This window comes from Ceratotherium simum, chromosome 22 (assembly GCF_057802395.1).
Source record: "Ceratotherium simum simum isolate JZ-2026a chromosome 22, ASM5780239v1, whole genome shotgun sequence".
Lineage (NCBI taxonomy): Eukaryota > Metazoa > Chordata > Mammalia > Perissodactyla > Rhinocerotidae > Ceratotherium > Ceratotherium simum.
The window spans coordinates 23,264,740-23,290,416 of record NC_141921.1 but is presented as its reverse complement, the minus strand read 5'-3'; the positions used below and the strand labels follow the sequence as shown (position 1 = coordinate 23,290,416).

General features: G+C 38.4%; 1 protein-coding gene across 10 annotated transcripts in view; it reads left to right on the top strand.

Annotated features, from left to right (window-relative positions):
* The first annotated feature begins 7,962 nt into the window (after positions 1–7,962).
* Positions 7,963–25,677, top strand: part of ZMYM4 (zinc finger MYM-type containing 4) — a 150,084-nt gene continuing 132,369 nt past the window's right edge. For 3 of the 10 annotated variants that reach the window (XM_087446308.1, XM_087446301.1, XM_087446300.1), the window contains exon 1: positions 8,165–8,301. Coding sequence is in view for 3 of the 10 variants with exons in the window: in XM_087446304.1 (XP_087302430.1) it covers positions 8,259–8,306 (48 nt within the window). In the remaining 7 variants the exon portion in view is untranslated. Of the gene's footprint in view, positions 8,307–8,464; positions 8,485–25,677 lie in introns of those variants that run through there. The other 7 variants (XM_087446304.1, XM_087446298.1, XM_087446305.1 and 4 more) reach the window with 6 other exon arrangements.

The following is a 25,677-nucleotide window of genomic DNA, read 5'->3' as shown; positions in this document are numbered from 1 at the left end:
GCAGTTGCTTTCTGTCGGTGTATGTGGAAAGTTTAAAACTATTTGACTTAATTGACAGCACTAAAATATGTGGAAATTTCATAGTATATCCATACATTGGAATATTATTCAACCATAAAAAGGAACAAAGTATTGATACATGTTATAACATAGATGAACTTGAAAACAGTATGCTAAATGAAAGAAGCCATTCATAAAGACTACATATTATGTGATTCCATTCATATGAAATGTCTATAATAGGGAAATCTGTAGATACGGAAAGTAGATTAGTGGTTGCTTAGGGCTGAGGTGGGAAGCTGGGAGGGTAAAAGATAGGAGAGTGATACTTAAAGGGTATATTTTTGAAGTGATGCAAACATTCTAAAAGTGTGGTGATAGTTGCGCGTATCTGTGAATATAGTAAACACCATAGAATCGTATACTTTAAATGGGGGAATCGTATGGTATATAAATTATATATCAGTGAAGCTGTTTTTAAAAAATTGAGGGGCCGGCCCCATGGCGAAGTGGTTAAGTGCACGCCCTCCGCTGCTGGCAGCCCGGGTTTGGATCCCAGGCGCGCACCGAGGCACTGCTTGTCAAGCCATGCTGTGGAGGCATCCCATATAGCATAGAGGAAGATGGGCATGGATGTTAGCCCAGGGCCAGTCTTCTTCAGGAAAAAGAGGAGGATCGGCATGCATGTTAGCTCAGGACTGATCTTCCTCACACAAAAAAATAGATAAATAAATAAAAATTAAAATTAAAAATAAATAAATAAATAAATAATTGAGTTCTGGGTATATGTCCAAAAGAATTGAAAATAGGGTCTCAAAGAGATATTTGTACATCTATATTCATAGCAGCATTATTCACAGCAGTTGACAAGTGGAAGCAACCCGAGTGTCCATCAATGGATGAATGGATAAACAAAATGCGGTATAGTCATACAATGGAATATTATTCCTTCCTTAAAAAGGAAGGAAATTCTGATACATGCCATAACATGGATGAACCTTGAGGACATAATGCTATGTGAAATAGGCCAGTCACAGAAAGATAAATACTGTATGATTCCACCTATATGAGGTAGCTAAAGTAGTCCAATTCACAGAAACAGAAAGTAGAATGGTGGTTGCCAGGTTCTAGGGGAGGAGGAAATGGAGAGCTATTGTTTAATGGGTATAGAGTTTCAGTTTTGCAAGATGAAAAAGGTCTGGAGATTGGGTGTAAAAGAAGGTGAATATACTTAACACTACTGAATTGTAGACTTAAAAATGGTTAAGATGGTAAATTTTTTATGTGTATTTTGCCACAATTAAAAATTTTCAAACATTGAGAAATTTCAAATAAAAACGCAATTTCTGAGTTTGCAATTTGAATATCTGGAAACTCTGGGCTGGCATCCCATCATGGCCACAATCTTCTTGAGTGAATAGAGGCTGTTCCTGCTTGTGAGTGGACATGAGCTTTCCACTATTCTACTTGGCTTATTCTATTCATTTATACTACCTACTGCCCCCTGTAGGTATTTGCATTGGTAACCTGTGTCCTGAGGTCTCTCACCTCGTCTCTGTTTTCTCCCCACTCTGCACTACCTCCCAATGTGAAATCATCTAAATGTGGCATCAGACAGCCTAGATGTTTCTCAGGTTCCTCTGCTATGTGGCCTTGGTCTTGTCACTTAACCTTTGAGAGTGCTTCCTCTCCTGTAAAATACTGTGGACAAAATGTTCTCTACCTAACAGGCAAGACGAATAATAACTGTGAAAGTATCTTGTAAGTAAAAAATTGCTGTTCATAGGGATAGCATGATAAATAATGTCCCAAACCTATTATTTAATGTATGCTGGATTTTTTTGTTAGTTTATTATAACATAATTTTCTCATTTATTTTAGCTCTTTATTATTTTAATCAGGATTTTGAGGGAATTTTAAATTACTTAATTTTTAAAATACATTTACATAATTCAAAATTTTAAAAAGGTATAGAGTGAAGATTATTCCTCCCTCATCTTACTTCACCTGGCCCCAAATAGGTAACTACTATCCATTTTCTGTGTATCTTTCCATTTTGTAAATGCATATTCAAGCATATATGTATATTCTTTTTGGGAGGAGGTGATTTTTAAATACAACCTTTTAAAACTTTACTTTTGAAAAATAATTTCTGTATTATTGAAAGCAATGTCTTTGTATCGTTGTTGTTATAGTAGGAAACAAAAATATCTCATGATTATTTAGCTGGCTTACAAGTACTGTCACTTGCCAAGCTATGTCCTTGAGCTTTTCCCCCTGAACTTTCAAAATATCTAACTCATCAGCATTAAATGTGCTCATCTTTAACATGTCCTTGTTAGTCCTGAATTCTACCTCATTCACTAGGATCTGAAGAATAAGGTTCACAGAAGAAGCAGTACAACGACATTTACCTCCCTTTAAAGAAACCAATAACTATGACAACTCCACAGGATGCATTTCCCAAGGCTTAAATGCTGGATGGAGCACTAGCTTCTAAAGTTGACTTGACCCCAAGATGCATGATTTCCTCTTTTCAACCCACTCCATCATTCACTTCCCAGCCTTCATCTGTTCTCTCAGCCTCATGTGATAGTTTGTGCCAACTTGAAGGCAGAGGTCTTTGATAGTGTGTTGTCCATTTGACCTTTCCAATATATTTGGTGATGCTTTACTATTTTTTACTATTTTATATGCTTTAATGATTCCCACTTATCTTAAAAAAAAAAAAACAAACCTCTTGACTGACATTTCCCTCCATCTATCATCCTATTTCTCCAATCATCACAGCAAAAATTCTTGAAAGAATTGTCCATATCTACTGTCTTCTTTATCTCCTATTCTTCACCTCTTATTCTCTCTTTAGCCCACTCCAATCATGCTTCTGTCTATACCAATGCCCTGAAATGGCTCTAGTCCAGATCACCAATGACCTTCTCTTTCTATAGTCAGTTCTTGGGCCTCATCTTACTTGTCCTCTCCGTGACATTTGACAAATTGGTAATTGATCCTCTCTTGAAACACTCTTTACTTACTTCTGAGACCACATGCTTTCCTGGTGTTCCTGCTACTTTACTGATCCTCTTTCTCTTCCTGAGTTGTAAATGTTGGAGTACTTCAGGGCTCAGTTTAATTTATACTCTCTGGGTAATCCCATCCAGTCTTATGGCTTATACTGATGACTCTCACATTTCTATCTCTAGCCCTGTTATCTCTCCTGAGCTTCAGACTCTAATGTCCAACTGCCCATTTGACATTTCCACTTGGATGTCTAAGAGGCATCTCATGTCCAAGACATTAGTCTTGCTTCCTTCTTTGCCCTACTCCCTCAACTTTTCTGCTCTACTCTTTTCCATTTCAAATAATGAACAACACAATTAACCTAGCTGTCCAGGCTGAAAAGCTAAAAGTCATTCTTAAGTTGTCTTTTTCTCTCAACCGCAACATCCAATTCATTAGCAGCAGTCCTATTGGCTAAACTTCCATAACATATCCTGAATTCAACCACTTTTCACTATTTCCACTGCCAATGCCCTAGGTCAAACCATTGCCATCTCTCGCCTGGATTACTGTAAAGGCTCTTAACTTATGTCCCCTCATGCTCCATTATGGTCCATTCTGCACACGGTATCCGCAGGGTTCACATCACTCTTTTTTTTTTAAGTCTCCAATGGCTTTCCCTCATACACAGAATAAAATTAAAAATCCTTACCATAGCCTCTCCTTCTCTGACCTCATCTCCTGCCCCTCTCTCACTTAGTTCTAGTAACATTGGCACTTTGCCGTTCTTGAACACTTCAAGTTTGTTCCTGCTGAGGGATTTACACTTGCTGATCTCTCTGCCTGGATGATCTGCCCAGATATTTGCACACAGCCAGCTACTGCTCATTATTTAAGTTTCAGCTCAAATGTCACCTCCTTAGAAAAATATTCTCTGACTACCATAACTAAAGCAGCCCTAACTCCAATCACTTTTTTTTTTTTTTTTTTTTTTTTTAAAGATTTTATTTATTTATTTTTCCCCCAACGCCCCAGCAGATAGTTGTCTGTCATAGCTGCACATCCTTCCAGTTGCTGTACGCGGGACGCGGCCTCAGCATGGCCGGAGAAGCAGTGCGTCGGTGCGATCCCGGGATCCGAACCCGGGCCGCCAGCAGCAGAGCGCACGCACTTAACCGCCAAGCCACGGGGCCGGCCCCTCCAATCACTTTTAATCCCGGCACCCTGTTTCATTTTATTCTTAACATTCTCAGAATTTATCAAATATATCTAAATTTCCAATCTGGTTTAAAACATATTTGAATCTAATGGATAGAATTCCTTTAGGTAATAACCTCTTTTGGGAAGAAATGCCAAGTCTTTCATACAGCTGCTCTCTATCTCAGTGCGTGTCCTTAAGATGGCGTCTGCGTGTATGAGGCATTACGGTGTTGAGGAAGCCTGAGAACTTGGATCCATTTGGTGTGCTTGTACTATTCTCTGATTTCTCCGGATGCTCAGCCATCTGTTGGTCAGTAAGTGGTGTTGTATCTTGTAGCTTGGCCTCCCTAAGTTTGCTAAAAGCCTGGACACAAACCACAACTCTTCCTGAGGTCTGGCTGTTACTTAACTCTAAATCTCTTAGAACTCTAAATCACTTAGCACCATAAGAGTGTATTATTTTATATATTTTTTAAATTTTTTAAATTTTAAATTCTATGCCAACATTTGAAATGGGATATTTCACATACAAACCCAAATTTCTGACTTCTCTAAAAAAAGTAGAATATAATGGTGTAATATTTTGCAAATATCTAGCTGATTCACTTTAATTTTCTTTAAATCATGTTCCATTACAGACTCTTGTCTGAATTGTAGCTCTGAGACTTATTTTCCTAATCAGGAGAGAGTAGAATAGGCTTAGTGGAGAGAAAAAGAATTTGCTAAATTTCTTTAATTCCATTTAACCTATGAAGTTCAGCACATAGTAAGAATCTTATACAGTTTTCCCATACTCCAGAGGAGATGCTACTTCCATCTAAGACAGCTAAGCCATGAAACTGTGATATAGGGGAAGTAAAAGAAAAGCCTAACTCTTAATTTAGGGATAGAGGGAAGAAGGAAGAGAGATGTAAGAGAGGCAGTGATTGAGAAACACGTGCCTCTGTCTTCCCACTCCAGCTCTTCAAAATAGAAAGCATTCTTGCTTTGCTTCTGTTTGGAATTCCAGGTAGAGATGACTTGTAGACTATGCCCACATCAACAAGCAAACAACCACATATGAGTAAAAGTGATGGCCCAATGTAGTTGGGAAGAGAGAGAAGGCCTGTACTTAGCCCCTCAGAGTGTCTTTTAGCCAGGGATGAATCCAAGTTTTGTGGGTCTTGCAGCTTATGTGATGGAGGCGGGGAGGAGCTTTTAAAGAAAGAGAACACAAAATTCTATATACAAAATTAGATACAGGGTCTTGGAAGGAACTCTGCAAATGAGTGGCCCTTAACTCTAGTGTGATATACAATGTATCCAGAAGTTCCCATATATCCTGTGGAAGAATAAGGAAGGTAGCCAAGAGAGCTGGCTGGCAAGTATACGGGGAAGTAGTTCTGAAGATCCCACTGGTCGGGAACAAAAAGTAGTATGGTATTAACTAATTCTCCCAACAACCCATTTTACAAATGAGGAAACTGGAGCACAGAGCAAGTAACTTGACCAAGATCACATAGCCATACATTTTGTAAACCAAACACATGTCTGTGGGAAAGATTTCTTTGCAAGTCTACCAATTTGCAACCTCCAGTTTATGGTATATTTGAATAAGCCAGAAAGAAAAAGTCTTTAAATTCTGGCTTGGTTTCTCTGCTGAATGACCTTGAACTGGTCATTTAACCTCTATAAATCCCTCTGTAAAATTAGGGTGATATGATTAACCTTGCAGGGCTCACTAAGTGTTGGTTTTCTCTTTTCTCCTTCTCCCATATGGACGACTGCACTGAATATTCATGGTATGCTTGTATATTATCCAGAATGCAAAAATCCTGCCTATCATTCAAGACAACACATTCCCAATTCCTCTAGAAACAGTTTGATAAAGGAGACAACCCTAGGCTGGGGGTCAAGATGCCTGTTCCAGTTGTGATGCTATTATTAATCCTTTGTGTCATCTCAAGCAAGTCACGTCTTCTTTTGGGGCTTCAGTGGCTCCATCTTTAAAATGTGGAGTGGGACAAAATCAATGGCTTTAAACTGCGTAGAACGCAACATTTTTCTAATGGTGGGAGGGGGCATGAAAAGAAGAGGGAGGGCAAGAGGGAGGCTGGGTGAGCAGCCTTATGGGTTCCCCATTTCCACTTCAAATTTAGCAACTCCATTTTAAGCCACCAGATTTTATTATAAGGGAGTATTCCACTGCCAATAAAACAGGTGGAAACTACTGGAACTTTCATGTACTCAATTTCCCTGGAACTATCTTTTCTTGGCTTCTCTTTATTTCCTTCTTGTCCTGAACATGGAACTAAAGCGTCTGACATGTTTTTAAAATTCTGGATGAAATATACATTTTTTTGTCCTTCTCTTCTCTTTCCTACCCAGAAGTGAAATTAAAGATGAACAAGCCTAACTAAGCAAGGACCAGCATGGAAACTTCCAGCAATTTCACAGAGAATTTTCAGCAAAATGTGATGAATTAGGAAACTTCTCAGTTTCAAAATGGCTACCAAGTGACACTCAAAAGTTAAAGAGACGCCTGGAAGTTACATCTCATTATCCTGCAATTTTAGGAGTTGCTTATTTGCATTTGAATGTTTCTTGTTATGGGGAATGACCTTTCAGGCAGCAACTTCTTTGTTATTTCTTATTTACACGTCTTATATGATTGCCCCTGAGCTATCATTACAAACTCCATTAGGGCAATTTTTCTCCACCTAAGGCTGGGGGACTGGAATGGACTAAGAGGAATGAATGAAACCCCCATTCTCTTCAGCTATCCTCAGCTTTGGTTTCAGGACAAGATAGACCCAAATCTACTTCCCAGTGTTCTGCTTAGAGAATAAGATGCTCATCTTGAAGGCGGATTCTCAAAGTTCTTCAATGGAGGTGAATGAGGACACACAATGTCTGCAAATCACCACACATCTTCAGAGGAGAAGAACAATATTCTTGAAATATCATGGAACTTTCATGTTTAATCTTCTAGATTAAAAGGAATTTATCTCTTGCTTTGAAGACAGCTTGGTGCATAGAAAGTCTGGAGGGCTGTGACTCAAATCTTCATTCTAATTTCACATCAGGCTCTAGGTGCCTTGGGGCAAATTACTTCCCTTGACTAGGCTGCAATTTTACCATTCGGAGCATCCGAGTAGATGAGCATCGGAGTAGATGGTTTCTAAGACCATTCTTGATTTAGATATTCTAATGACAAATTACATTGAGGAAATTATCTCCAGTTGTTGGTTCAGTCTTCAAAATCACCAGAGGATTTGATTTTTGAGGTTTGGCTATTAGAGTTGGCTCTTAATATTCTATGCCCTGTGCTTCAGATCAGGCTAAAGACAGGAAAGCTGGGTCTCCTTGAGATCACTGGCTTGTTCCCTCATCATTTGGGATTCTTCGTGTTCAGAGGTCCACTGAGAACTTCAGCTCACCATCATTTTCCCTTTACAATGGTATCTCTGCAGTCAGGTGTAAGATGGTGATCTGGACCCCTCACTGACATTTCACCCAATTCTCCAGATGGCCCTTTCACAAATTTCTTTCATGACTGCGTCATGGTCCCTTTAAGGCAGCGGCCATAGTTGAGTGGTGGGAGCAGCTGCTGGCAGCAAAGAGACTTGCAGGATTTGGCCTACCCTGGGCCACTCACCGCGCACGCTCAGGACCGGGGGCTTGGTGGGAAAGGGAGGAGGGGCTTAAGGTGCGCCTGCGCATCAGGGGCGCGCGCAAGGGGCTGGTTTGGTGATCCCTTTAAGAAACCGCAGGCGGAGGAATTTCTCTGAGAGAAAATAATCCTACTCACGGGGCCCCTTGGAGGCCATTAACCCCCCGAGTCCCGGCCCCCCTTTTCCCGGGCAGGCCCTGCCGCCCACGCGCGCACCCGTGGGATCTCGAGATCGCCGACCCGGCGCGCGGCATCCGCCCCCTCCCCACTCTCAGCGCCGGGCCCGGCCGGGTTCGGGGAGGCTGCCGCGAGGCGGTCGTGCCTGCAGTGTGGGCGGGGGCCGGGGGCCCGAGAGGTTCCGCCGCCACTGCGCCGGGAGCCGCAGCGGTTCCGAGCGGGGCCCAACATGGCGGAGAGAGAGGTGGAGTCCGGCCCCCGAAAGAGGGTAGGTGAGGTGAGGCAGAACTCGGGCGGCGGGCGGCGGGGGGCGGGGCGGGGGCCGCGTCCCGGGGCCGGGAATGGGCCAAGCGCAGGCTCGTGGCGGAGTCGCCGGGGCCCGGCTGGGGAGACGTTGCGGGCAGGACTGAGGCAACCTTGAGTCTGGAGCGTGCTGGAGAGTGGTCCTTGGGCAGGTGGGACAAAGATTTGCCGCTGGTTGGGAGGGGGAGGGGCGGGGACTGTTGTTTGCTTTTTAAAATTTTTCCAGCACTGGGGGTGGGTTATCTGGGACAGGGGACAGAAGGTGTCAGATTCTTAAGTGCATCTTTAGGAAATCAGAGTCTGGAAGTTTAACTGGGGAGAGGTCAGGTGGGGGTGGTGGTGGCAGCGGTGGCGGGAATAAGTCGTGGAGGGGTCTCAAGAGGAATAAGCAGGAGGGTTCTTCAGTAACACCATCGCGAATTCATTTTCCTGCCTCCTTTCCCCTCCCCCCATAACCGTTATCAAGACCAAGGTGGAGGTGGTGCTCCTACCTGTGAAGAAGTGGGGTCGTTGGCATGTCCTGATTTAGGAGAAAGATTTTGGCAACTGTAAATGGTCATGTTCTAGTCTAGACTCTTTACCAGCTATTAAGAACGTGGAAGAGTATGACAAGTTTTGTCATAACAAGGATGTACCCAACCAGCCTGCAGAGGTGAAGCCAATTCTACATAGGAGTTGTTGAGTGCCTTTTAAAGTTGGTCTTGAAACTTTTCTTATTTAACTCAGAATGATTTTTTTCAGTTGGAGAACAATACTGTACTATTGATTGAGCAGTATTTTTCAGAGTTTCCTTTTCCTTCCTCCTCTTCTAGAATGTTAAGCAGTAAGTTTCCTATCAGGAATCTTCCTTTTGGGAATGGTCTCAAAATGATCACGTTAGTGTTAAGCCAATCACGTAAAAAATTACTACTTGATCTTTATTGATAATGCTCTTTCGATTTAGCATGAAATTAGCAATCTCATAATGATATTACAGCTAACATTTTGAGTGCTTACCATGTGCCTGGCACTGTGCTTTATAGGAAGAATTTAACCTCATGTTAACATTATATAAAACCCATTTTGCTGATGAGAAAATGAAGGCGTAAAGATGTTAAGTAATTTACTTAAGATCGGATATGTAGTTAAGAGGTGGAGCTGGGATTTGAATCTAGGTTTGTCCCAACTACAGTGCTTGTGTTGGATGCCACATAGGAGTTTCTTTAATCAGTTTCTCTTCTTAAAAGCTTAAATTATAAATAACCAAAGAAGTGTCAAATAGTATTTTTTTCTACAATTTATTAGGAAAATATTTTCAACTACACAACAAAATTGAAAAAATTTGCAGGGAACATCCATATACCCACTACCTAGATTCTACCATTAACGTTTTACTGTACTTGTTTTATTACGTTTATCCGTATCCATTTATCGAATCATCAGTTATTTTGATGCATTTCATTGTAGTTTTTGAGCAATTAAAATTTAATGTTGAGGGGCCGGCCCTGTTGTGTAAGGGTGAAGGTCCGTGTGTTCTGCTTGGGCAGCCTGGACTTTGTGGGTTTGGATCCCAGGGGCAGACCTACACCACTTGTCAGCCATGCTGTGGCGGCAACCCAGGTATAAAGTAGAGGGAGACTGGCACAGATGTTAGCTCAGGGCTAATCTTCTTCAGCAAAAAATAAATAAATAAATAAAATAAATTAATGTTCATAGTCTTAAGTTTATACAATTTTAGATCTTTATTGTGCAATAATTAGTCATAGGACAAATTAAAATATATGATAGTATGTCTGAATAGTTTATTTAGTATAAATATTGGGTATGGAGTTGCACGTGTTTTGAAATTTTAAATTGTCCTTCAAGCTGTCAGTTTTAAACTGGATCCTCATTATGCTTCAGTGGAGGCATGTGGCGTGTGGTCCAATTAAAATATATAGGGTAAATTACTTTAGGTGTATAACGTTCCTTCAAGGAGATCTCTGAATCCAGTTGCTACTAATGCTGTTGTCATTCACCATATAAGATAGAATGTTCTAGAAAACATCTATGCACTTTGGTAACAAATTCAACTAGATTTTAAATACTTCTTTCTCTTCTAATACACTTAAAAAGGTGCCACACTGGTATCAGTCTAAACTTTTATTTTTTGACAACATGTAGTATACCAAGCATTTGTACAGGTTTCCCCTATTATTTTACCAGTGTCATTGTGGAGGAAGGTTACATTCAGTATCTTTTAGGCTCCATAATCCATTTTGTTTTTGATATTTGGTTAGAATGTTCAGTAGGGTTGTCCTGAATGGTACACATGGTACATGTGCTTTTTTTCTCTTTATGTGTGTGTGTGTGTGTGTGTGTGTGTGCACGTGCGCGCTAAACTCCACAGGGATTCCATATGTACACTCCAAGCAGATTAGTGGGGACTATGTACAAAAGTGCAATCTTTTTAGATAATTTGTTTGCCTTGAGGCAGTTAAACTACATAGGCCTAGATAATAAGTTTAGGCTATTTAATCTGAAATTGCATTGATGACATGATATTGTGTTTATGATGCTTACTGCCTTTGACCTTTATAATCATAAGTTACAAAAAGTCATTGAGTACCTATGCTAGTTGATGAACTGTATGCTAGACATTGTGCTATGGTATTTATTATCATTTAGGATAATATATTCTGTCTCTACTGCTAAATCGTGAACTCCTTTAGGGTAGGGTCCTTTTTACTGGTTTTTGCATCTCCAACACTTATGACTTCCACATAATAGGAACTCAAGAGACTTATATTGGGTTTTGGTAAGAAAAGTTTACCTATTACAGTAGAGGCTCGATGGCTTGAGTACCAAGTTATCTGCTTTGTAATTTGGGGAGCTTCTATAAATCTTTCATACCATCCTTTATACCCCAAAGTTCTCTCCTATGGATCCAGATTTAGGGATCTTCTTGTTTTGGATTATGGTTAGATGGGAGATTGTATTTTAAGACCATTGGGTTAATAACCTTAAATTCTGTGTAGGCCTTCTCTGGTGTCCTGTATTCATACTTGTGGGCAGTTAGAACAATAGGTATTAATTAGGTAAGATTGATTTGACTATTTTCAGACTGTATCTGAATGCCAGTCTCTTAATTTGTGGGCTCGGGGAAGCTGAGTATGTGGGTAGGTCAGCACTGTATCCATCTATCATCTCTGCTATCAAAAGAACCAAGTTCATATGAAGGCCAGTATTACACACACACACATACACACTTTCTTTCTCTTTCTTTTTTGAGATATTATTTATGAATTTTTTTAAGATTGTAAAATTTTTATTTTCTAAAATAAGTTTTGTAATTCAATTAGGTAGGCTTGTTGTAAGTAGTGGAATTATTTTATGCATGGCTATTATAATAAACTGTTATGAAGCATGACTAGATCTGGTGGCCATATTTCTTTGTGAAATCCCTACATTTTTTCAAAGTTTACGTACAAAATAATAGTAACTTTTGTAAATGTATGTATTGTTACGTGCTTTAGTAAGCTGTATCTATTTTCATACTTAAAATTCTCCGTATATTAAATTTGAGGTGTATGTTTGTTATGCTTAAAAGAAAGAGAAAGCATATGTATAAGGAGTATGCGTCCATTTTTGTAAAAACAAACTGACCTTTCTCTCCTCCCGACATGTGTCTATACTTGTATATGTATGAGCTTGGAGAAGATTGTGGAGCATACATAGGCTGTTACCGTTGATTACCTTCAGGGGATGGGGATGAGAAAGGAAAGGGAGAGTAAAGGGGAAAATTTTGCAAAATGGAAAAATATGGTATAAAATTAAGTGAAAATGTATACTATAAAATGTTGTCTATATTATTATTGTAAATATGTAAAAATTGAATGTGCATGTAGACAAGGAATAGAAAATATCATGAACAAATGAAAATACTGGTTTTATTATGTGATGGGATTATGGACAAGTTTTGTTTTGGATTTCTGTTATTTTAATATTCTATAATAAAATAATTGCAAAAGGTTGATCCCTCTTAATTCCTTAATGAACTTTTTATCTTTTGTCTTTTTGCTAAATGTGTTACTTAAAAACACGGTGCTACAAATCATTAAAAATATTTGCAGTTCATATGTACACAATGTAAATCATCTGCTTCAAGAATGCATTGGCCCTTTGTATATGTAGAAAGCATTTGAAGAGACCATTCTGGTGTTGACAATGATCCCGACTTGTTTCACAGTGCCCATCTTGTAACTAGCAGAGACTTCTGTAAATAATGGTAATACTTGGTATTTATAAACCTTTAAGTTCCAGTGATTATTCTAAATATTTTATATGTAATATATCCTTCAATCCTCAGTTCCATAAATTGTAGTCACTATTACTGTTCCATTTTATAAATGAGGAAACTGAGGCACAGAGCTCAAGGTCATAATATAATAGCCTAACCAGGATCAAGTACCATTTGAAAAATTGTACTGTTCGATAAATAGTATAGGTTAGAATTAATTATAATATATAATTAATATATACATTGATTAATTATATATAATATATAATAGTAGTGTAGGTTCAGAATTTATTATATGGAATTTTTGGTTGTTAAAATAAATTGAATTATGTTTAAATCAAATTGACGTAAGTTACTTCTCAGGAAGCGTCAAATTGACTTTTTGCATAAGTAATACATTCTTGTTTGAGATAACCTTAAAACATATGTTTGCAACTCATAGGTTTATTTTTGAAAAAATACACACTAAATATTTTAAAGCTATGATTTAAAGTTTGCACTTCCTTAGAAAATGGAATGATTATCTTATTTACTAAAGAATATATAAGTAGGTAAATGTTAAATTGCAATTTCTGTGGATATTTATATTTTTGAATTCTATTTTAGGAAACCAGCTACTCTTTAAAGAAGACTGACATTTCTTTTAAATATTCTGATTATATTACTACGTTAACTGTATGTAACTGGTTTAGCAAAGGAAAGAGAAAGGAAGGCATTATGGCATAGTATTAGGTTGAACCATATGGAATGGCTGATATTAGACCATTTGACCTACAAAAGTGCATTTTCATATGACTCAGTCTAATAGTAAGAGCATGAGATTTTCAAAGTCAGGTTATGATACAATCTCTAGTATTTAGCAATATTGGGATGGTAACACCCCCATCCACTTTCTTATACTTAGAGAATGCTTATAATGTTATTTTAATTTCATTCTTACCATCTTGCTGGCCTCCCAGAGCTTGAGCTAGCTGCCTTCCTGCCTTTGATGAAAGATAGTACCTGAGCAAACCTCTTCTATCCAATGTATAGACTACCCGCTCCTGTAAGGTCTTTGAGGTCAAAGATCATGAGTTCATCTTTCTTTACATCTCCCAACATGTTGTCTTATATATTTAAATGTTTTATATATATTATATTACATATAATATATAATATATATATATGTACTCACATGCATACGTTTCATGCCTATATATTTATAGGCAAAAATTAAAAAACTTTTTGTTTGATAATTCTATATCAATACAGAATATAAAATATAGGTTGGTACAGTGAAACCCCATGTTCCTATTACCCATCTTTGACAACTAAACAGTAATTTTGCCATTCCTGTCTCATCTAACTTCTCCCTTCCTTCTTTTCTTTTTCTTTTCTTTTTGGTTGAAATAATTTCAAAGAAGTCTCAGGCATCACATCATTTAATCTATAAATACTTCTGTATGTATTTCTAACAGGTAAGAATTTTTAAAAAATACAACCACGATAATACTATTACACCTAACAAAATTAAGAATTCCTTAATCCAGTCTATTTTCAGATTTCTCTGATTCTTTAAATATCTTTTTATGGTTGGTTTGTTTAAGTCACTATCCCAATAAGATTTGCCATTTCATTTAGTTTATATGTCTAAGTTTCTCTTAACTTTAACCATCTCCCTTCCTACCCTGTACCCCCTGCACTTTTACCCATGCCGTTTATTTGTCAAAAAAACTAGGAGAATTTCCCACATTCTGGGGGCTGGTTGAATCCTTGCAGTGTTTAACATGTTCAGTTACCCTTCATATTTCCCACAAATTAGTGTTAGATATAGAGGAGTGGTTCTCAACTTTGACAGAAACTTTAGAATTATCTGGAGAGCTTTTAAATATGCTGATTCTCAAGTCACATCTCAGGTCAATTAAATCAGAATTCATCAGGTGGATTCTAGGCATCAATATTTTAAAAAATTTCCCAAGTAATTTCAGTCTGCAGCCAAGTTTGAGAACTTGAATTGGTAGGACTATGAGATTTAGGTTCAGTTTCTTTGGAAAGAAAAATTCATAAATAGAGTATTGTAGAATTTATTTCCGATTAGATAATTTTAAGAATAAAAGGGTGTGCTATTTAATAATTACAGTGGGACTGTAGCCATAAACTGGAACTGTTCTGGACAAATTAGGTTGTATAGTCACTCTAATTTGTATAGTCACACTATTAGATGATGCTGCGAATTCTTGTTGCATCATTCCAGGAGGCGTGTAAGTGGTTGTTACGCTTTCAGTGATATTAAAATTGATCAGTTTAGGTTCTGTCAGTGGGATCCAAACATAGTTTCTTAACTTTTCACCTAATGGATTTATCAGCCATTGATGATTGTTGCCTAGATCCATTATTTCATTAGAAGAGTGATTTTCTATCATTTGTCCTATATTTATTCACTGGAATTCTTCCATAAACAATTCCTTCATAAATTATGTGGTTACTCTGTAATATAATTTGTACAGGAAAAGCAAAGTAAATGCTTATCCTCCCTCTTTCCTTTTTTTTAACCAATTTTCAAAGGAATGAATTGATGCCTTAGCAAATCCCAAAGGTGAGATTTTGGAGGGGATATCATTAAAATCATGGATTTTAATATATTTGATGTATTTAACTTTATTGTGGTCAGTATTCTTTTTGGTATTTAAATCTGTCACATTTTTGATCAGTGGCTATCTTATTAGTTTCTTAAGGCTGCCATAACAAATTACTACCAGCTTGGTGGCTTAAAACAACAGAAATTGATTCTCACAGTTCTGGAGGCTAGGTGTCCTAAATCAAGGTGTCAGCAAGGCCATGTTCTCTCTGAAGGCTCTAGGGAAGAATCTTTCCTTACCTCTTCTAGCTTCTGGTGGATTTAATTTTGTTCCTTGATTTGTGGCTGTATAACTCCAATCTCTGCCTCTATCTATCCTTACATGGCCTTCTTCTCTGTGTCTTCTTTACTGTCCCGTCTAAAGATATTCTTAATTGGATTTAGGGTCCATCCTAATCCAGAATGATCTCATCTCAGGATCCTGACCTTAATTACATCTGCAAAGATGCATTCTGCTCACATTCTGAGGTTCTGGGTGGACATATCTTTTAGGGGCCACAATTCAATCCACTACAGTCCACCCACTTGTTCCCAAAACTTCACATCTGTCCCATATGCAAAAATACATTCACCTTATCTCAACATCCCCCAAAGTCCCAACCCATTACAGCATGAACTCTTAAGCCCAAAATCTCATCTAAATATCATCAGCTCAGGAACTCCCAAATCTCAGCATCTGAATCATCTAAATGAGGTATGGGTATGACTGGGTATGATCCATCTGGGATAAAATTTCTCTTTATCTGTGGACCTGTGAAACCAGAAAACAAGTTTTCTGCTTCCAAAATACAATTGTGGAACAGGCATATGATAGACAGTCCCATTCCAAAAGGAAGAAAATGAGAGGAATCACTGGTCCCAATCAAGTTCAAAACCTAGCAGGACAAATTTCATTAGATTTCAAGGCCTGAGAATAGTTATCTGTGGCTTGATCCTCTGCCCTTTTGGGTCCTTGGAGGCACCATAGACCCCTGCTTTGGGCCTACTTCTCTGGCCTCTGCCTCTGTGTCTGTGGCTCTGTCTTTAGAGTCATTTTCTTTTTTCTTGAATGGTAGCACATGTTTGCAGCTGGGTAGCTTTATTAAGTCTTTCTTGCCCATAGAGTTCCAGAAGTCAGACAGCTTTTTTTCATTTTATCTAGTCTCTTCCTTTAAGTACAGGCTGGCAGCGTTTTTACTGGCATAATATGCTCTCCTGTATATGTTAAGGGTACCCACACAATTAGACAAGAGGGTTCTTAACAGATCTTTCCTGGATAACTCCATCTCTTATTTCTGACTTAAGTTGAGGTGATTGATTGGATCCATGAGTCACACACCTAATATCTTCAGCAAATGGTTTTCCAGCCACACTCTTGGCCCTGTCTCTAGAGCACACTTTTCTAACAGTGAATTTCCTAATTTTAGCATCCTTTGCAATCTGGATAGGCTGAGAACCTCCCAAATCATTAAGAGTTGTTTCCTTTTTGCTTAACAGTTCCTTCCTCAATTTATCTCTTTCCTTTTGCTTTTACTATAAGCAGCAAGGAGAAACAAGGCTGCACTTTGAACACTTTGCTTAGAAATCTCCTTAGCTAAATATCGACGTTCATTGCTTCCAAGTTCTGCTTTCTACTCAACAGCAGAACACAATTCAGCCAAGTTTTCTGCTGCTTTATATCAAGGATCACCTTCTAATTCCCAATAACGTATTCTTCATTTCCTTCCGAGATCTCATCAGAAGCTCCCTTAATGTTCATATTTTTCCCAGCATTCTATTCATGGTGTATGTATTCTCTAAGATAATAGAAGCTTTCTCTTTGCTTCTCCCTTCCTTCTGAACCTTCACCAGAATTGCCTTTAATACCCATATTTGTACCAACCATCTCTTCAAGCCAATTTAGACTTTTTCTATCATGCTTCTCGAAATTTATCCAGCCATTACCCATTACCCAGTTCCAAAGCTACTTCCACATTTTAGGTATTTCTTACAGCAGCACATCACTTCCATGTACCAAGATGTGTATTAGTTTCCTTGATTTGCCATAACAAATCACCACAAACTTGGTGGCTTAAAACAACAGAAATTTATTCTCTCGTAGTTTTCGAGGCTAGAAGTCCAAAATCAAGGTGTGGGCAGGGCCATGCTCTCTCTGAAGGCTCTAGGGAAGAATCTTTTTTTCTCTCTTCCAGCTTGTGGTCCCCACATGTCCCTTGATTTGTGGCTGCGTAACTCCAGTTTTTGCCTTCATGGAGCCTTCATGTGGCCTTCCCTCTGTGTCTGTCTTCTGTCGTCTTCATTGGATTTAGGGCCCACCCTAATCCAGGATGATCTCATCTTAAGATCTTTGCATTAATTACAAATCTGCAAAGAAGTTTTTTCCAAAAAGGTCATGTTCTGAGATTCTGGGTGGACATAATCTTTTGGGGGCCACAATTTAGCCTACAACAGGCTCTTTAAGGTTACCACCTGAATCCTTTTTAAAAGTTGTTTTTTTATATTTGAACAATTACTTTAAATTTTTTTGTGTTAAAATCGTAAATTTTATGTTATGTATATTTTAATCATTTAAAGTGTAATTCAGTGGCATTAAATACATTAACAGTGTTGTGCAACTATTACTGCCGTCTATTTCACCCCAAACAGAAGCTCTGTACACTTTACGGAATAATTCCCCATTGCTCTTCCTTCCAGCCCCTGGTATGCTTTTTTTTTTTATTTATTTATTTTTTCCCCCAAAGCCCCAGCAGATAGTTGCATGTCACAGATGCACATCCTTCCAGCTGCCGCATGTGGGACGCGGCCCCAGAATGGCCAGGGAAGCGGTGCGTTGGCGCGCGCCCGAGATCCGAACCACGGGCCACCAGCAGCGGAGCGCGCGTGCTTAACCGCTAAGCCACGAGGCCGGCCCTGGTATGCTTTAATCTACTTTCTGCCTCAGTGAATTTGCCTATTCTAGATATTTCATATAAGTGGAATCAGATAATATTTGACCTTTGGTGTCTGGCTTATTTCACTTAGCATAGTGTTTTCAGGGTTCATCCATGCTGTAGTGTGTATCAGAACTTCATTCTTTTTCATGCTGGATAATAGTCCGTTGTATGTATATAATACATTTGTGTACCCCTTCATGTGTTGATGGACACTTGGGTTATTTCTACTTTTTGGCTCTTTTGAAAAATATACTGCTATAAACTTCAAGTATCTGAGTCCCTGCTTTCAGTTTTTTGGGGCATATATCTAGAAATGGATCTGCTGGGTCATATGGAATTCTATGTTTATCTTTTTGAGGAATCACTTTTGAGAGGAATCTCTTCCACAGAGGCTGCACCAGTTTCCATTCCCACTAACAATGCACAAGGGGTCTAATTTCTCCACATCCTCTCCAATACTTGTTCTTTTCTTTTCTTTTTTGATAATAGCTATCCTAGTGGGCCTGAAGTGGTATCTCATTGTGGTTTTGGTTTGTATTTTTCTAATGACTAATGATGTTGAGTATCTTTTTTTGTGCTTATTGGCCATTTGTATTTCTTTCTTAGAGAAATGTCTATTTAAATCTTTTGCCCATTTTTTAATTGGGTAGTTTGTTTTTTGTTGAGTTATAGGAGTTCTTTATATATTTGGAATATTAAACTTTCATCAGATATGTGATTTGCACATATTTTCTCCCATTTTGTGAGTTGCCTTGTTACTCTCTTGATAGTGCCCTTTGATCCACAGAAGTTTTCAATTTTGTTGAAATCCAGTTTATCTGTTTTCTTTTTGTAGCTTGTGCTTTTGTTGTCATATTTAAGAAAGTCCATTGCCAAATTCAAGATCATGTAGTTTTTCCCATGTTTTCTTCTAAGAGTTTTATAGTTTAGCTCTTTAATTTAGGTCTTTAATCCTTTTGCAGTTGATTTTTGTTTATGGCATAAGGTAAGTGTACAGTTTTATTCTTTTGTACATGAATATCCAGTTTTCTCAGCACCACATGTTGAATTCTGTTCTTTCCCCATTGAATGATCTTGGCACCCTTGTCAAAAATCAGTTGACCTTTGGGGCCAGCCTGGTGGCGTAGTGGTTGAGTTCGCACTCTCTGCTTTGGCCGCCTGGGGTTTGCAGGTTCGGATCCCGGGCATGGACCTATGCACAGTTTATCTAGCCATGCAGTGGCAGCGTCCCATATAAAGTAGAGGAAGATGGGCATGAATGTTAGCCCAGGGCCAGTCTTCCTCAGCAAAAAGAGGAGGAGTGGCAGATGTTAGCTCAGGGCTGATCTTCCTCAGGGAAAAAAAGGAGGATTGGCGACAGATGTTAGCTCAGGGCTAATCTTCCTAAAAAAAAGTCAGTTGACCTTTGTATTAATCAGCTTGGACTGCAATAACAAAATACCATAGTTGGGTGACTGAAACCACAGAAATTTCTCACAGTTCTGGAGGCTAGGAAGTCTAAGATCAAGGTGCTGGCAAGGTCGGTTTCATTCTGAGGCCTCTTCTCTTGGCTTATTGGTGGCTGCCGTCTTGCTGTGTGCTCTCATGATTTCTTCCTGTGTGCTCTCATGATTTCTTCTTTGTGTGTGCTCAGAGATCGAGCAAGCTCTCTGGTGTCTCTTATAAGGGCACTAATCCCATCATGAGGGCCCTACCCTCATGACCTCGTCTAACACTAATTACCTCCCAAAGATCCTGTCTCCAAAAATCATAACATTGAGGTTTCAGGCTTCAACATATGAATTTTGGGGACACAAACATTCAGTCCATAACAACCATGTATGTAAGGGCTTATTTCTGCAATCTCAATTCTGTTCCATTGATCTATGTGTCTCCTTGTGCCAGTACTACACTCTTTGATTGCTGTGGCTTTGTAGGAAGTTTGAAATTGGCAAGTATGAGTCCTCCAACTTTGTTTTTCTTTTTCAGGATTGTTTTGGCTATTTGGAGGTCCTTTAAAATTCCATATGAAGTTTAGGATTTTTCTTTTTTTCTATTTCTGCAAAAAATACCATTGGGATTTTGATAGGGATTGAATTGAATTTGTAAATCTCTTGAGTAGTATTATCAGCCTAACACTATTAAGCCTAATCAGTGAACATGGAATGTCTTGCCAATTATTTAGGTCTTTAATTTCTTTCAGCTATGTTTTGTACAAGTCTCTCAGTGTACAAGGCTTGTACCTCCTTGGTTAAATTTTTCCTAAGTATCAATCAGTGTAATACACCACATTAATAGAATGAAGGAAAAAAACCACATGATCATCTCAGTTAATGTAGAAAAAGCATTTGAAGAAATCCAACACCTTTTCATTATAAGAGCACTCAATAAACTAGGAATAGAAGGGAACTTTCTCAACATGATAAAGGCTATATATGAAAAATCATAGTTGGGGACCGGCCTGGTAGCCTAGTGGTTAAGTGTGCACGCCCTCTGCTTCGGTGGCCCGGGATTCGTAGGTTCAGATCCTGGCCACAGGCCTACGCACCGATGCACTGCTTGTCAAGCCATGCTGTGGCGGTGTCCCATATAAAATAGAGGAAGATGGGCACGGGTGTTAGCCCAGGGCCAATCTTCCTCAGCAAAAAGAGGAGGATTGGCATCTGATGTTAGCTCAGGGCTAATCTTCCTCACCAAAAAAAGAAAAAAAATCATAGTTAACATCATATTCATTGGTGAAAGACTGAAAGCTTTTCCTTTAGATCAGGAATAAGACGAGGATGCCCTCTTTTGGCAAATTTACTCAACGTAGTATTTCAAGTTCTAGCCAGAGCTGTTAGGCAAGAAAGAAATAAAAGTCATCCAAATTGGAAAGAAAGAAGTTAAAACTCTGTTTACAGATGACATGTTCGTATATGTAGAAAACCCTAAAAATTTACCAGTGAAACAAAACACTAAACTCTGTGAGAGTTAATAACAAATTCAGCAAAGTTCAGGATAAAAAATCAACACACAAAAATCAGTTGTATTTCTATACACTAGCAATGAACAATCCTGAAAGGAAATCAAGAAAATGATTTCATTTATCTTAGCATCAAAAAAAAAAAAATTTAGCACTTGTATCCTTTTGGCTTAACTCCAGTAGTCCTTGAAAGATTCTTCCCTTTCTGGCCAAAAAGATGTACCTAGGCTATACATTACTGTCTGAGACTTGGAATTAACTCCAAGAAGCCCTGGTACCTTTCAGTGGGGAATGGTAGAGACTACAGTCAGAACTCAGGCAAGCTTTTTGAAGTTAAGAGTCTTTTTGAGATGGTACCAGTTGTATATTTCTTGTTCATTCCTCAACCTACATCTGGCTTTTCCTTCTGTTTGGCCGTTGAAATTATTTTTAAGATCACTGAAATGACCTGATAATCACCAAGTCTAATGGATGCTTTTCAGAGCTTTTCTTATGTGATCTTTCTTAGACATCTGACCCTATTGCCCATTCCTTCCTTGAAACTTCTCCCTCATTTATAAGGTGGCGTTCTCATGGTTCTTCTCTTGAATTGCTTCTTTTCATCATCTTTGAGTCATTTGCATGCTCATTAAGTGTTTCCTCTGCCTGTATTTTTCTTGGGTAGTCTCTTTCTACAGCAGTTTTAACCTCTATCCATTAAATAATATTATGTGATTTCCTTTCTACTTCTTTCCTTCTTTTTTATCTCTAAAACTCAAAATCTGTATTTCCAAATGTATACTTTGACTTGTATTTTGCTGTCTTACAAGTGTTGCTAATTCACTATGCCTAAGACGGAACTCTATTCCCCTGGCAAGTACTTGCTCTCCCAGATAGTGCCCCATTCCTTCTCAACCTGTTTTTCTTCCTGTATTCTCTCTCTTAATTACCATCTTCTAGTCACCCAAGTTAGAAACCTCTGAGTCATCTTGCTTTTCCCTTACCCTTATTAATCCAGTTTTAATTGGTAAGTCTTGTAGAGACTACCTGAGATACGATTTTTAAAACTTTATTTCTACTGTCAGCACCCTAGTTCTGATACTCATTTTGCTTGCTTTGTCTTCTTACTTTCCTGGCCTTTGCAACTCTTCTTTTCCTTCCCCCTTCTCTACTGTTTCTTCTACCCTGTTCATTTTATACACTGGAGACTGATTTATCTTCGGAAATGAAGATCTCTTCATCTATAAGGTAATGAGTTGACTCCCTTAGTACTATTCCAATTCCCCAAGATAGGTACTCTTTGAATTCTCGCAAGAGGCAGGTTGCCTCACAGCTCTGGCTCTCCTCCTAGAAATTTACTTTTCCTTCACGGAAGGATTTTTTTCTGATTATCTCTGCTACTATCATGCTGGCCTTGGTAGGGGTCTTGCAGCCCAAATGTGGATGCAGAATCTTTGCTTAATTCCACCCAGCATGGCTGAGACCAGGCTGTGACTTTTAAACAAGACTTTATTAAAAGCTTAGTAGGAGAGAGTTACAAAACAAATATAGCTGGCTCTTAAATATGGTTGATCTAGGAGAAATGGGCAACATTTACCTGCTGAGCCTTCACCCAGACTTCAGTGAGCAGAGGACAGACATCTTTTCTTTGGAACCCAAAAGCTGTTTGAGATCTGGGAGGAAGAATTCATTTTCCCTCCGTTTTTCTAAGGACCTAACGTCCTGACCTATTATTTGTTGGTTTTAGGCTGACTACCATTGGGAATATCAGTTCACCTCAGGAGATTCAATCTCCTTCCTTCAGAGGTATATCATTACTCTTTAGCCCCAATGGAGCAAATAGACCAACATCAGTATGAGAGAGATTCGCTCATTCAACAAGTATTTAGGACATGTATCAGGCATAGTTTTAGGTGCTGGAGAAATAATAATGAACAAGAAAGACAAAGTTTATGCTAGTGGTAGAGGGGCAAGATAGAAAATAAACAAGAACTAGATAAAATAATTTCGAGTAGTGAAGAAAATCAGATAGCATAGGATAATATGATAGTCAGTGATTGGGGTGGGTAGAAACAATATTAAATATTTCTCTGAGAAGCTAGTTTGTGTTTATTAAATATGATCTCTTTAAAAGATTCCTTAGCTCCTGTGTATAGGATGAACTTTAGGGAGCAAGATGGGAAACAGCATCAGTTAGGCTATTGGTGTAATCCTTGAGTGAAAGTAATCATTGGAGTAGGTGGAGATGGTGACGGTTGTGATATATTTTGGAGGTGGAGTCCATAGGACTTATTGATGATTGTAGGGAAGTAAAGAAGACTACAGACCCCTAGGTTTTCACTTTGAAAAACTAGATAGTTGGTAGCACCATAAACCAAGATGGGAAAACTGGGAAAGAATACACGTAGTATGGGGATGAAGGAGGAAACTATTATTTCCTTACTTTAGATTGCTCTACTGATCTAAATTGCTGATGATTATGTAACACCTTCAGTGTAAAGTCTAGATCAGAGTTTCTCAGCCTTGATACTGTTGACATTTTGGACCAGATAATTCTTTGTTGGGGGAGGAAGGAGTTGTCCTGTGCATTGTGGACATTTAGCAGCATACTTACCTACTATCAGCTACTTGCCCACTACAACTACAGTAATGATTCCCCATTTGTGACAACTAAAAATATCTCTAGACATTGCCAAGTGTCTCCTGGGGGGCAAAAGTGCCCCTGGTTGAGTACCACTGGTCTAGATATTTTTACCATATATGCTAAAGACGTGTCCAAATTGTTCTAGTCTATGTATCCAGCTGTTTCTCAAACCATTCTCTTGTATAAATTCAGATAATAAAGCCACATTGATTGACATGCCAGTTTTCTTACCATTGTCCCTTTTTAAAAATCATAATTTTTTTTTAGCCATAACTACTACTAGTATATTTCTTTCCAGGATATTTCTATGCATGTGTACATGATTAACATTATATATATAATGTGTTAATATAATTAACATCATATGTACAATTTTGTTTCTTGAGTTTTTTAACCTAAATTTTCATCCTAAGCGCTTTTCTCTGTTATTAAAAATCAACTTGTAAACATAATTTTAATGGCTTTATAATATTCTGTGGCTTAAACTGTAATATAGGAATATTCTTCCATTCTTGGGTTATTTAAATTTTTTTCCCTATTAAATATGGGACTAAACTGGGGGGAATGCTGGGACAGGGGAGTGATGGCCAAAGGATTCAAGATTTCTTTTTGGGGTGATGAAAATATTCTAAAATTGATCCTGGTGATGGTTGTATAATTCTGAATATACTAACAATCATTGAATTGTATACTTCAAATGGGTGAATTATAAGGCATGTGAATTATATCTCAATAAAGTTGTTACAGAAAAAGGAGGCTAAAGCAAACAGCATTATGTGTAACTTTTGTGTGTAGCTTTAGTTTTCTAGAAGTGAAATTAGTGACTCAAGGCATGTCAAAGATATATTTAAATAAAGTTTATTGAGGTTTAATTTATATAGAGTAAAATTCACCCTTTTTATTGTACAATTTTGTAAGTTTAACAAATGCATATGGTTCTGTAGTTATCACCACAGTCAAGATATAGCACAGTTTCATTACCCCCCAAATTCCTTCATGCCCCTTTATTCTTTTTTTTTTTGTGAGGAACATCAGCCCTGAGCTGACATCTGTCACCAATCCTCCTCTTTTTTACTGAGGAATATTGTCCCTGGGCTAACATCCGTGCTCATCTTCCTCTACTTGATATGGGACGCCGCCACAGCATGGCTTGATAAGCAGTGCATCGGTGTGTGCCTGGGATCCGAACCTGCGAACCCTGGGCAGCCACAGCAGAGTGCGTGCACTTAACTGCTGCACCACCAGGCCGGCCCCTTCATGCGCCTTTATAGTCAGCCTTTCCCCTACCTCTAGCCCCTGATCTATTTTCTATTCTTTAATTTTGCATTTTCAGAAAATCAAATAAATGATATCATGTAGTATGCAACCTTTTGAGTTTTCCTTCTTTCATTTAGCAATATGCAATTGAGATTCATCCATGTTGTTGCATGCATCAGCGATTCCTTTTTATTGGTGACTAATATTCCATTTTATGGGTGTACCACAATTTGTTTATCCATTTTTCAGGTGAGAGACAATTGTATTATTTTTAGTTTTTGGTGATTATGAATAAAGTCATTATAAACATTTGTGTATAGGTTTCTTTTTAAAAAAACATACTATAGGGGCCAGCCTGGTGTCGTAGCAGTTGGGTGCGTGCGCTCTGCTGTGGCGGCCCAAGGGTTTGCCAGTTTGGATCTTGGGTGCGCACTGACACACTGCTTGTCAAGCCATGCTGTGGCGGCGTCCCATATAAAGTGGAGGAAGATGGGCATGGATGTTAGCCCAGGGCCAGTCTTCCTCAGCAAAAAGGAGGATTGGCATCGGATGTTAGCTCAGGGCTGATCTTCCTCACACACACACACAAAAAAACATACTATATTTATTTTAACAAGAATATATTTCCTTTAACAATTTGCCATTTCAGAAAATTTTAAAGCAAAGTATACAAAAGGAAAAAAAAGCTTCATTCCCAAGAAGGAATTAATAAAAGGAATAGGCTTATATGTTAGGTA